This window comes from Tenebrio molitor, chromosome 4, assembly GCF_963966145.1.
Source record: "Tenebrio molitor chromosome 4, icTenMoli1.1, whole genome shotgun sequence".
Taxonomy (NCBI): Eukaryota; Metazoa; Arthropoda; class Insecta; order Coleoptera; family Tenebrionidae; genus Tenebrio; species Tenebrio molitor.
In genome coordinates this window covers 24623446-24637185 of record NC_091049.1, presented here as the reverse complement: position 1 = coordinate 24637185, position 13740 = coordinate 24623446, and the positions used below count along the sequence as shown (strand labels likewise).

The 13740-nt window shown below is 38.1% G+C and overlaps 1 protein-coding gene and 1 long non-coding RNA gene across 2 annotated transcripts; both read left to right on the top strand.

The window, feature by feature from the left end:
* The first annotated feature begins 2277 nt into the window (after window positions 1-2277).
* LOC138129004 (uncharacterized) lies at window positions 2278-2781 on the top strand. The gene is made up of 2 exons (XR_011159003.1): window positions 2278-2549; window positions 2601-2781. It is a non-coding gene; the product is annotated as an uncharacterized lncRNA (long non-coding RNA).
* A 2390-nt stretch (window positions 2782-5171) lies between these two features.
* LOC138129413 (uncharacterized protein DDB_G0286299-like) lies at window positions 5172-11746 on the top strand. Its single transcript, XM_069045704.1, has 2 exons — window positions 5172-5546; window positions 11513-11746. The coding sequence occupies exons 1-2, from the start codon at window positions 5172-5174 to the stop codon at window positions 11744-11746; spliced, it is 609 nt and encodes a 202-aa protein (XP_068901805.1).
* The last annotated feature ends 1994 nt before the right edge of the window (window positions 11747-13740 follow it).

Below are 13740 nucleotides of genomic sequence, written 5' to 3'. Positions count from 1 at the left end.
GTGTGAATAATCAAACCGCGACTACAATTTAAGTACAAGAATTAGAAAAATAATTTATCTTGTAAATGTAAAGCACGTGGTCACAAAATGGCTGCTGGAAGTACTGAACGTACCTCCGGCTACTTTGGAGATCAAACCCCGAGTGAATCAAAAAAGCCATCTTTTTCTGTTCCGCATTCGGTTTTATCATTTCTGGCGCATCCCACTTTGACATTTACTTGACATTTTTAAACCGCTAGCGAAATAAAAAAAATGTTTTCACAGCTAGTCTTAGAAGGCGTCATTATTGACTCTCGAACTGAACCCAGAAGTAGAATTTCTCTCCTACTAAGTAGTTAATAATTTTTTATTATTAACCAGTGGTTAATAATGAACAGCCGTCACCTAGCAACAAAAGATTTTCTTTGATTTCATTGGTTACCGTAGACAGACGATTTTCAATTTTCATAGCAACCATTGAAAAATGAGAACTCGGATCGTCGCATCGGACAAAATAATGTAATTAATAATTATTATTAGAACGGGTTTTAACGTATCTAGTAGTGAAAAAAATAATATATACACTACGCTAGAGAAGACAATTTTAAGCCTCGCTTTTTTATTCCCTCGGCTTAAAAAAATGTCTTCTTTCCCTTGGTGTATAATTACTATTAAACCGCTAGAGCAATTAATAGTATGTTTTACACCAAGGTAGAGAACATATTTTTCTAAGCCGAGCTGGATTATTACCCGAGACGCGAAGCGTCGAGGGCAATAATGTAAGCGAGTCTTAGAAAATGTTCTCTACCGTGGTTTATATACAATTTTTTTCACTACTAGATACGTTAAAACCCTTTCTGATAATAATTATTAATTACATTATTTTATCCGATGCGACAATCCGAGTTCTCATTTTTCGACGGTTGCTATGAAAATCGTCTACGTTAACCAATGAAATGAGTTTAATTTTTTTGGGTTGCCTGAACCTCCCGCCAAAATTTGACATTCAACTGTTCAGTTTATTTACGAAACACAAAATAATTATTATGTAGAAAAAGGTTTTAGCTACCATATCATACTTTTTGAGAGAAATAATAAAATGAGAATAAAAAACACGATGAACTACCACCAAAACGACTGTCCAACAGTTTTCTTTCACAACCCCACTTTTTTCTGACACTTGCAGACACACTAAAAACAAAAGTCGGCGACATTGTCGGTTGTATTTTCGAGGTAGAATGCACTGTTGGTGGATTTTTGATTTTGGAACAGATTATATTTCTTTTTTCTTGTTGTTTGCCTAATAGTTTACGGAATTATAAAAAATCTTGTATGTAATTCGTTGCAAAAACATGTCTTTTTCGCATACGACGTGTAATGTGTCTAATGCGAAAAAGACATTTATTTATGGGCATGAATTTTGGGACTTCATATTATTGGATCATTTTAATCTATTATAATATTAATAATTTTATTATTCGACCATTTTCCACAAGAAAATTATGTCTCACATTTTTAGACAAAATAAGAAATGTATTTATTGGTTGTCTAATAAACCAGATCAAACCATAAAGCTCCCATAATCTTTCGGTAAGGACGTGGAAACGGTCAGGGCCTCAGGGCTTATTATTTCAGGTAAAAATTCAATTTGGTTTCCATACTTATCTATATATGTATGTACTTTACTGTGTATTAGTGGCTGCGTTATAAAGGTGGCAAAACTGAATCACTTCGCCAGTATCGGTCACCCTTAAATTTACAAGCAAAGCCGAATTCCACTACAGTTTCTGTAGGACTATACTACGAGAATATGTTAAACAACCTAAGTTCCTAATTTTGTTTCAACAGTTGCAAAGATTTCTCAGATTTATGTATCAACTTTAGAATGATCTCAAACACATCCTAGTACTTGCTAGGGATATAATTATCTTGAACAATGCGTAGTTGGACTTGAAATAACTGCAAATGTCATTTTAGAAGGAACTTAGATTTATTTCAGAATTATCACTTATCTATGTTTGGTAACTCTCTTATTATCTGATCCTTCTGTAGATTTTTTAATAATGTTTTTGCGAGTTAATTGCTTATGTTATAGCTATTAACATACCTAGCGATGTTATGACTATCATAACCACCGCAGATGTCGGTTTGAAATCCGAGCTCGTAGAGCGAGGATTTTAAGACATCTAAGGTTGTTATGATTCATAACATCCGCGGTTTGTTCAATAGTTTACCGGTTTCAGAATAAGCCGAAGAGAATTTAAAACAATTAAATCCCAACACTCGTCTTTAAATTAATTGAGTTGATCGCGTTTGCATGATATGTTCGAGTGTCATAGTTACATTTGGTTGTTTATACAAACAGACATTTCGCAAAATGAGTTTGAATGATAGTGTTTTACCGAAAAACGTCGTAAATGAAGAAGAACAAGCTTTAAATATCTTAATACCGGAAAAATCGAAAGACAGGAGGTATTTATCTGAAATCATAGAGACACTCAAACAAGGGCAGGATCTAAATAAGGTTATAAGTGTAAATGACAGTGATGTTGGCGTATTTTCATGAACTGGTAAGTGCTCATAGTGTTAGTTTCGTAGCGTATTTATCTTTTTGTTTATAGAGTCGAAGAAATATAGCCCCTCTGCCCCTCATCATTATGGACGTAGGTACTACCCGATGCCCCATGCTATGAAGTGCAGATCACTTTTACTATAGCAGAGTTCCGTCTATTTAAGTAATTATTGTTGTTTTTAGTTCCGATTGTTTGAATTAATAATGAATAAAGTTAGATATTGTCTTCATTTGTTGATTGTTGTTGACATGTCACTATTGTCACTATGGCAATATTACCCTACACCATAACTGTACTAGTACAGTTATGATTCCATAACTGTACTAGTACAGTTATGACTCACCTACCATCCAACTTTTGTGAATGTAAACCAACGCTTAACTATACTGAAACCGGTAATAGCTATTAACATACCTAGCGATGTTATGACTATCATAACTACCGCAGATGTCGGTTTGAAATCCGAGCTCGTAGAGCGAGGATTTTAAGACATCTAAGGTTGTTATGATTCATAACATCCGCGGTTTGTTCAATAGTTTACCGGTTTCAGAATAAGCCGAAGAGAATTTAAAACAATTAAATCCAAAGACACAAATAGATTGAGTTGATCGCGTTTGCATGATATGTTCGAGTGTCATAGTTACATTTGGTTGTTTATACAAACAGACATTTCGCAAAATGAGTTTGAATGATAGTGTTTTACCGGAAAACGTCTTAAATGAAGAAGAACAAGCTTTAAATAGCTTAATACCGGAAAAATCGAAAGGCAGGAGGTACTTATCTGAAATCATAGAGACACTCAAACAAGGGCAGGATCTAAATAAGGTTATAAGTGTAAATGACAGTGATGTTGGCGTATTTTCATGAACTGGTAAGTGCTCATAGTGTTAGTTTCGTAGCGTATTTATCTTTTTGTTTATAGAGTCGAAGAAATATAGCCCCTCTGCCCCTCATCATTTTGGACGTAGGTACTACCCGATGCCCCATGCTATGAAGTGCAGTTCACTTTTACTATGGCAGAGTTCCGTCTATTTAAGTAATTATTGTTGTTTTTAGTTCCGATTGTTTAAATTAATAATGAATAAAGTTAGATATTGTCTTCATTTGTTGATTGTTGTTGACATGTCACTATTGTCACTATGGCAATATTACCCTACAGCATAACTGTACTAGTACAGTTATGATTCTATAACTGTACTAGTACAGTTATGACTCACCTACCATCCAACTTTTGTGAATGTAAACCAACGCTTAACTATACTGAAACCGGTAAATTGTTTATATTGGTGGTTATCCGTAATCTTCATTTCCACCGATTGGAAAGCAGACGTTTCTTGAATCCCGTTACATTAATTATGTACTGGTGAGTAATCACAATTTCTCCTGTTACGAAGAACAAAACCTAGAGATCACATAACATTATAATTTTCCTTGTTTAGAAACATTATTGTATCATTATCCAAATAGATATTTGGTTTTCATTTATAGATTGCGGCTTTATTTGCGTTTTGGCTCAATGGTAAACAAATAGTTGTCATTTCAAGACGTTATCAAAATATCCCCATTTGAATGGTCTTTAGAATTACATACGTATAAAGAGTGCTATCTCTGGTTTACTTATTTAAGGTCACTAGTTGTGTTGATTTATTTATTATTTATTTGTACAAATCCGACATCTGTTTAAATTTTGCTGCACAAATATTTATTTTGTATGTACCCACTAGAGTTTGTTGTAATATTAAATTTATATTTGATATTAATGTAGGGTGGAAAGGAATCGCCACCCGCGCAAGAGCAGCGCAGGCGCGGACGTCCGAGCTGCGCACTAATTGGTCGTTCGCCAGCCACCAAGAAGAAGCCGGCTATTTTTGTATTGCTACTGTTTATCCGTTAATATAGTTCTGCAACTTTAAAGTGTGCATTAACTACCCCACATCCTACAACTTTGGGGGCTCAACCGGGATGGTTGGATAGTTAGTGTGTCGATGGATAAATTAGTGATTTGTGCGATTCATTAATCCAGCCGGTGTCAGCGTCACATACGGACGGCGGCAACGTGGTGAGGCAGCAGTGCTATTTTTAGCGATTCTCCAGCTGGCGGCATTGTGTTTCTTCCAAGAAAACAACGAGGCCAATACTGACGAATTCCAATTTAACGACGGATCAAGACGAAAGACGTGGAATTTTAAAAGTTGACGAACAAAACGGAAGTAAGGTGATCGCTATAAAGGTAACGCACGAAAATAAATAGTGAACGACTCGGACACGACGCATAACATCTGTGACATTCGGTGAACAATTGTCGGCAACTAGTGAAAAATGATTGAAAACCTCGGTCAAATTGCATTTATTGCGGACAATATTAAAAAAGCCCCTAAGAAGATAATTCAAGTGTTGCATCAAATAGTTTTCGAACAGTTGGGTGATCGCGACAATCGAAAAAGACTAAGGGAATTTAACGGCTTTAAGTTCGGAGACAGTTCACCTGAGCATAGTGCGAAAATTGTGTACATTACGGCTAATTTCGGTGTAGCTGATCTTGTGTCTGTGGCAAACATTTTAAGCATAGACTACTACGGCGATATCGAAACTTTGACCGAACGAATTTGCTCGTGTCTAATGGACATTGACAAATTGGTGAAGAAGAAAAAGACGACGAAGGCGAAAAAAATGAAGACAGCAGAAAAGAAAAACTGTGAAGACGAAGAAAGAGAAGATGACGAAGAAGAAGACGACGACGAAGAAGACGAAGATGACGAAGAAGAGAGCATCAGCGAAGATGATGAAGACGACGATGCATTTTATGACGATACTGAAGAAGACAACGACGAAGAAACGAACAAGAAGACACCGAAGACAAAAGCTCTGGAAAAAAATGTCAACGATGTTAAATGGCGCAGGAAAAAACGAGAAGACGAAACTCAAAGAAAAAAAAGGAACAAATGGGGTGACTCTGAAGAAGAAACCGAAGATGAACAGGAAATCAGAAGAAGAGTAAAGAACGCCAATCGAAAACAAAAGAAAACAACAGAAAGACGCCAAAACTACGAAGAAAGCGAATCAGAATGTGAAGAATCACCTGTAAGGAGAGAACGTAGAAGACATGTTCGAGGCGAATTTACACCAAGATTTAGCATGAGTTCAAGAGATATCGATGATGCCTTACAGAAGTTTAGTGGCGATGACGGTTATACTATCGCAAAGTTTATTGAAGACTTTGAAGAAACAGCTGAAATTATGGAGTGGACTTCAATTGAAAAATTTGTGTACGGGAAAAAGTCACTAAGTGGTACTGCCAGACTATTTCTGCGTTCTGAACATGGAGTTAGGTCATGGAAGATTTTGAAAAAAAGACTATTAGAAGAATTTGGAAAACACACGAACAGCGCAGAAATTCATAAGAAGTTGAGTTCACGGAAGAAAAAATCTGACGAAACCTTTCAGCAGAATTTGTTTAGTATGAAAGAAATTGCAAGTCAGGGGGATGTAGAAGAAAGTGCTTTGATAGATTACGTGGTACAGGGAATTCCAGATGAAGAAACAAATAAGTCAATTCTGTACGGTGCTAAAAGTATTAAACATTTGAAGGAAAAACTTTTAGTATATACAAAATTCAAGAACAGCCAAGAAAAAAGAAGAGCCGAAGTAAAACCAAAAGATGAAAAGTATAAACAACCGGCGCCAATGACGACAAAAGATCGATGTTATAACTGTGGCAGAAAGGGACATAAGTCGAAAGAATGTAAAGATAAGTCGAAAGGGACAAAGTGTTTTTCCTGCAACGAATTTGGTCATCTTTCTAACGCTTGCCCGAGTAAACAAGAAGAAAAGAAAGAAGGATCAACTGACAACAAAAATCATAAGAAAGCTTTACGAATTCAAGAACAAGAAGCAGAACTCGATCATGGTATGCATAAACATTTGGAAGTTAACGGAGTAAAAATGATGGCGTTAGTTGATACCGGAAGCGATTTTAACTTGATCACGTTGACGAGTTTTCTTGACCTGGGCGCGCCCAACTTTGAAAGAAAAGAAATTACTTTCACTGGGTTTGGAAAGGGATTGGTGAAAGCCTTAGGACAATTTGAAGCTGTTCTGAAAATTGATCAGGCGTCGTTCAAGACTATTCTACATGTCGTACCTGACGGGGAAATGCCTATAGATATGACTTTGATTGTAGGTAAACCGATTCTAATGCATGTTACTTTGATGGCAAATGCTGAAAAAATAGAAGTCGTTCCAAGACCGAAGTTTAAAGACGAAAAGGACTCTTGTGATGAGCTTCTGACCGAAGAAAACGCGGTCATGTTGCTGCGACCAGAAGAAGAAGAAGAACTGGATATTGGCGGATCAAAGCATAAAAAAGAAATAAAGAAGATGGTCGAAAACTATACTCCTAAAACAACGAAAAAGACCAACGTGACTATGAAGATAATTCTGCAAGATGAAGAGCCCGTTTTCCAGTCTCCCAGGAGGTTATCATTATCTGAAAAGAGAGAAGTCGACGAGTTAATACGGCAGTGACTAGAAGACGGAATCATAAAGCCTAGCTCGTCAGATTTTGCAAGTCCAATCGTATTGGTAAAAAAGAAGAATGGTGAAACAAGAATTTGCGTTGATTTCCGAAAATTAAACAGCAAAATCATTAAAGACAGGTATCCATTACCCGTTATATAAGATCAACTCGACAAGCTTTGTAGCTCCAGGGTTTTTACAACCATTGATCTCAAAAATGGATTTTTCCATGTTCCTATAGAAGAATCATGTACGAAGTATACGTCGTTTGTCACACCGTCCGGTCAATATGAATTTTTAAAGGCTCCATTTGGCCTATGCAACTCGCCAGCTGTCTTTCAACGATTCATTAATAATATTTTCCGAGACCTGATTCAGAAAGACTTGGTTCTAGCCTACATGGACGATTTGGTTATACCAGCAGAAAATGAAGAAGAGGCTATAGACAGGCTGAAAACAGTGATGAGAAGAGCTGAAGAATACGATCTACTTATCAATTGGAAAAAATGCCAATTTTTGAAAAGGAAACTTGGGACATGAAGTTGAAAATGGTGTTATTCGTCCATCGCCGGGAAAAATCGCCGCAGTGACAAAATTTCCGAAACCAACAACTCTTAAGCAAGTTCAAAGTTTTTTGGGGTTAACTGGATACTTCAGAAAGTTTGTCAAGAATTATTCGATTATAGCAAAACCACTCAGCGACTTGTTAAAAGGTGAAAGAAAGTTCAAATTCGGAGAAGAAGAGAAGATGTCGTTTGAAATGTTAAAGCAGAAATTATGTGAAGAACCTGTACTGAAGATCTTCGACTTCGAAAAAGAAACTGAACTCTACACTGACGCAAGCAGGGATGGATACGGAGCAATGCTTATGCAACGAGATGATGTTGACGGCAAATTTCATCCCGTATACTACATGAGTCGCAAAACATCAGACGCTGAAAAGAAGTATAGTAGTTATGAATTAGAAGTACTAGCTATAATTGAAGCCTTGAAAAAGTTCCGCACGTATTTACTTGGTATAAAGTTCAGAATCAAGACAGATTGTTCAGCTTTTACCATGACCATGAAGAAAAAAGATTTGGTGACCAGAGTGGCATGATGGGCTCTACTTCTCGAAGAATTTGACTACGTGTTAGAACATCGTCCAGGAAATTCCATGAAGCATTGCGACGCTTTGAGCAGGAATCCCATCGTAATGAGCATAAAAAATGCATTTTTAGAAAAGTTATCTCTGGCTCAACAGAACGATGCTCACCTGAAGGTAATAACAGAAGTCCTAAAAATTAAACCATACAAAAATTTTGTGTTTGAGAAGAGTCTACTGTATAAAGATGAAGATGGAACTAAACTTTTGGTCATACCAGAAAAAATGGAAGAAGAAATTATAAAGTTGGCGCATGAAAATGGACATTTTAGTGTTAGAAAAACTAAAGAATTAGTTCAAAGAGAGTATTGGATATCGGGGTTAGAAGAAAAAATCAAGAAAATAGTATCCAATTGTGTGCCTTGTATTTTGGCTGAAAGAAAATCTGGGAAGCAAGAAGGTTTCCTGAACCCTATTGATAAAGGTGACAGACCTTTACAAACTTACCATGTGGATCACTTGGGTCCATTGTCGCAAACCAAGAAAGGATACAAATATATTTTTGCCGTGATAGACGCGTTTACTAAATTTGTTTGGCTATACCCAACGAAAACCACAAACTCAGAAGAAGTAATTCGGCACTTGAAAGATCAGCAAAGTATCTTTGGCAATCCGAAGACTATTATATCAGATCGAGGCGCGGCTTTTACGTCAGCCAAGTTTGAAGAATATTGCGCTGAAGAAAAAATCAAGTTGGTTCACATCACCACAGGTGTTCCTCGAGGAAATGGGCAGATCGAACGAGTCAATCGAACTATAGTTCCATTATTAACGAAACTGTCGTTGGATGACAGCGAAAAATGGTATAAGCATTTGAGAAAAGTTCAAGAAGCCCTAAACTCAACTTATCATAGAAGTATCGCGAGGTCGCCTTCTGAACTCTTTTTTGGGGTGACAATCCGAAGAACTGAAGATCTAAAATTGAAGGAAATGATTGAAGAAGAATTTGTCAATCAGTTCATAGAGGATAGGCAAAGTCTCCGGGAAGAGGCGAAGAGGAAGATAGAAGAAATTCAAATTGAAAATTGTCGAACATACAACAAGAAGAGAAAGTCGTCCCTGAAGTACCAAGTTGGTGATTTGGTAGCTATCAAGCGAACCCAGTTTGCTCCTTGTTCAAAGCTTTTGCCAAAATTTCTTGGTCCATACCGGGTTACCAATAGGACGGGAATCGACAGATATGAAGTTGAGAAGATTGGGAACCATGAGGGTCCGAAGAACACCACATCAAGCGCGGATCAGATGAAACCATTCGGGGCGTATGACGGAGAGGATGGCCGAGATGTAGGGTGGAAAGGAATCGCCACCCGCACAAGAGCAGCGCAGGCGCGGACGTCCGAGCTGCGCACTAATTAGTCGTTCGCCAGCCACCAAGAAGAAGCCGGCTATTTTTGTATTGCTACTGTTTATCCGTTAATATAGTTCTGCAACTTTAAAGTGTGCATTAACTACCCCACATCCTACATTAATTAGTGCGCAGTTGTTATATCCTTGATAAAGATGGAAAAGAAATTATGATTGGTCAAAAAAGAAATCATCTTTACTACGTTCTCGAAATTCTAGATAAAAAGGGAGAGACAGCAGCTGCAAGTACTGTGACCAAAAAGTGGCCAGTGACTGCTCCGGGCTCTCAGGGGGTTTTCGGGGCATAGGGCGTGGGTTCACAAATTAAAAAAATGGGCGCCAGGCAGCTATTGTTCTGAGCTGGTTGTAAGCTTGTCCAGCTGCCGGGACAAGTGCTCAGTACTCCCTTCTACTTCGGAGACAGTACAAAAATAAAAAACTTAATCCCTTGGAATTAAATAAATGAGTTTATTCAATTTTAGGGCCAACAGTCCAGGAAATAAGATGTGCTTATTAAAGGGTGCACTGGTCCGTGGAATTGGCAAACGTTACTCTACGTAATTCTGTTCAATTGTGAATTTCGAACCAGTTCACCTTAATGATCTTATACAATACTCTTATTCTGGTCTTATTAAGAAAGCTTTCCCTTACAGGGACCTTGTAACTTATTGTTGTGAATAAACTTAAAATTAATACAACTCCGATGTAAAAAAAGAAAGAATTTGTTACATATGTAAAACAAAAAGGAAACGCAGTCTTCTGCTTTTGTAAATTTACAACGTGAAATTAGCTTTGATTTTATGCTAAAAAAATGTCAAAAAAAAACTGCGGTCGGAAAAGTTCCGAAAAATTGACTCGACTATGGGAACCTTGCAAACTTCCTGAAAGTAGAAGAACTGCTATTAATGATTGAAATGCAAAATTGAAAACTTGAAATTTGTGAAATCTGTTAAAAATCTGAAATGTTTGAACTCTGAAATTTTTTACAAGTATGAGACGGTTCTAAATGTTGAGAAGCGGGAAATTTGAGGCGCAAGTTCTTATGATTCCGCAATAAAATTGTACGACTTATCTTATGCCGGTAACGTGGTGTGTCCTCGATTGCATCCTTTCGACTGCGGTACGGTACTGTTCCTTTTCGGCGTCACGGCGTGACCTTGACGGTATTCATTATTTGAACGGTAAACGGTCCTTACGAATGATGACTTGTCGGGCGCCGACTCAAAGAACGATGTGGCTCTCGACCACCCTCAAAACGACGTGGCTCTCGACCACCCTCAAAACGATTCCTTTCCGCTGAAAGGGGTTGCTTCACGATAAATCGAAGGAGGACTTTCCGGTTCTCCTTCGTGGTACGGTACGGTAATCTGGCTCGAACTACCCCTAATAGACGAAAATTAGTGAAGTGAATTCGCTAATGACGGATAATTACCTCGATCTCGCTAGACGACGAGGGGTTTCTCGACCACGGCAAAACGGTAAACGGTAAAACGGTACGGTAAATCTTCGGGCTCCTCGACGGCCCCGGAGGCTGGCAGCGCCGGACGATAAGCGCCATGGCGTTCGGCAATCCACCCACAGGGATGATTGCGGATCCCGAACGCCACGCACGTGATTCGCAGCTCGCGACTTGCGGCACAGCCGCCCGCTCGGCGGACGCCGACCGAGTCCTCTAATTTCCGCTCGCGATGGGTTTTCTTGGCTACCCCCGAATCTAGGCTAGCAACACGAAAGATCTGGACGTTATTCCGTTGGGCGATAAGGCGTCCCGGTAATAGCACGGACCGCGCATCCCGATGACAACTTCCGGCGATCCTACACTTGCGCGCTAACTGACAGATGGTCGATCATGGCGCCGGATTGTTTACGTTGGACGTCACCGATTGGGAAATCCAGATGTTGAAGCGGTAATGTGTCGGTGAGTCCGCGCGTAATACACGATAGATGTTGCTTCCAGAATTTGATCCCAAAACGACATCCGCAGATGATCCCGATGCGCTTGGGACCCGCCGAGATACTACTACGCTGGCGACACCAGGCGCGGCATCACAGCGTGATCCTGACGTGCCCCCACAAAACGGACCACCTGCGAACGACGGTACGAAACTGGAAGAACGACGATACGGCTGGCACCAAGACTCTACAAGAAAATTCTCAAAATGAAACCGCGAAAGAAACAAAAGAAAACTGAAAGCGAAACTGAAAGTGAAACGATCAACAAAAAATGAACCCTGAACCGATAAACTAAAAATGAATTGACTGACGGCACAAACAAACTGAATTATTTCGAAATGAGCGCCCCGAAAAGGTTACAGCAAGGTGGGCGCGTCGCGTTGCCAAATGCCATGCGTTATCTTGCTTGTTCCTGTATTTCGAACAGCAATCTTATTGTCCCGCGAGCATAAGTAGGACCTCTTGGCCTCCTACCCCGGCCAAAACGAATAGTGGCAAATTGACCTGCTACAGTACAATGAACATTTCAAGAACAAAAATACAAGAGTGGCATGTAAAATTTGGATATATTAACGAACAACAATTAAAAGAACTTGCAAGAAGTGACGAAGTTTATGGTTTGAATATTGGATGCAATGAACATTTAATAAATTGTTCAATTTGTTTGAAAGCAAAACAAACTAGAAAATCTTTTTCAAGAAATGAATCACATCGAAAAGAAACATTATTGGAATTAATAGTGCTATTCTCTAAAATTTCACTATATAATGTAAAAAGTTACAGTATGTAGCTAACAGAGCAATGTAAGAAACGTCCTTACAGAGATACATAAAATTCGTATTCTCTAAATACCTCTGTAAGCATTTGCCTTACAGAGCTATTTAATACATTTGAAAATTAGTGGAAAAAGCTTTTCCCAAGTGAACAATGCAAATTTCGTACCTTTCAAAAATGGAAAGTTTCAAAATGAAAAATTACAAAACGTAAAAGGTGTCAAAATACAATTTTCGAGCAGTACGAAGAATATTCGAACTTAATGGAAACGGATGATATTTTTCGTTCTGGCGAATTAGATCCAAATATTTCCTCAAATTACATTTGGAAGTTGTTCAGGCCGTTAGCCCCTACCACTGGTGGGGGTTATAGACTATACGACTATACTCTACGGCACTTGTAAGCGAGAAATAAACGAGAAGCATGCCGCAAAGAAATCTTTACTTTACCTACTAATTTTAGAAGCGCAAAATGATATCGCAATAAATCTGGTCCTTTGAGATAACGCGAACAGAAGTCTTGGTATAAGTTGTCCATGAAATTAAATGCAATTGGTACTGGTCCCGTTTTATCGCCACAAGAATGGGCGTTGTTCATGTTTATCTTTGTGATAGTGAGTCGGTATAATCGGTAGAACCAGGCAGAATTAACATGAAACCAAACGTCAAGATTACATGTACTGACATTTATGATGAATTGATGACTTACAGAGGCTTTACAGTGCTTATGGTGACGATTTGTCTCACCATAAATTTACAGCGACTGTAAGCTATAGAATGTATGTTACAGAGACAATTTCCCTTAGAGAATACCATTTTGTGTTACACAATGTAGCTTATAGAGTTATAGAGTTACAGTGGGCGACTTTTGCTTAGAGAATAGCACCATAATTCACACCGATATATGTATGTGGACCAACTCGATTGGTGGATCAAGATATTTTATTACGTTTATTGATGATAAGTCAGGTTGGTGCGAAATTTACTTTATCAAGAAGAAAAGTGAAGCTGCCAGTGCATTTTTTAAATACAAGGCAATGGTTGAAAATCAGCTAGGAAAAAGAATAAAATGTCTTCGATCGGATAATGGAACTGAGTATTTATGTAATGAACTTGAAAGTTATTTGGAGAAACATGGAATAAAACATGAAATGACGGTGGCATATACACCAGAACAAAATGGCGTCGCAAAACGAAGAAATCGCACTTTAGTAAAAATGGCAAGATGTATGATGATACAATCGCAATTGTCGCCCTCATTTTGGGCAGAAGCAATTTCTACAGCAAATTATTTAAGAAATAGATGTCCATTTAGAAGTATAAATGGACAACCGATGCAGGAAGAATTTACTTCTGAAGATATTATGAAGAAAGAAAAAGAAGTTGAAATATATTTGAACAATTATAGAAAACTTGAAAATGAATCAATAGAAAATCAACCAGAAAATGAAGAAACAGA

What these genes read in the sequence shown, in the direction of transcription:
- LOC138129413 (XM_069045704.1), top strand. Translation starts at nt 5,172, where the DNA reads ATGGACATTGACAAATTGGTGAAGAAGAAAAAGACGACGAAGGCGAAA. An exon ending in AACAGGAAATCAGAAGAAGA is followed by an intron (nt 5,547 to 11,512) that starts GTAAAGAACGCC and finishes TGTTGCTTCCAG; the next exon opens with AATTTGATCCCAAAACGACA.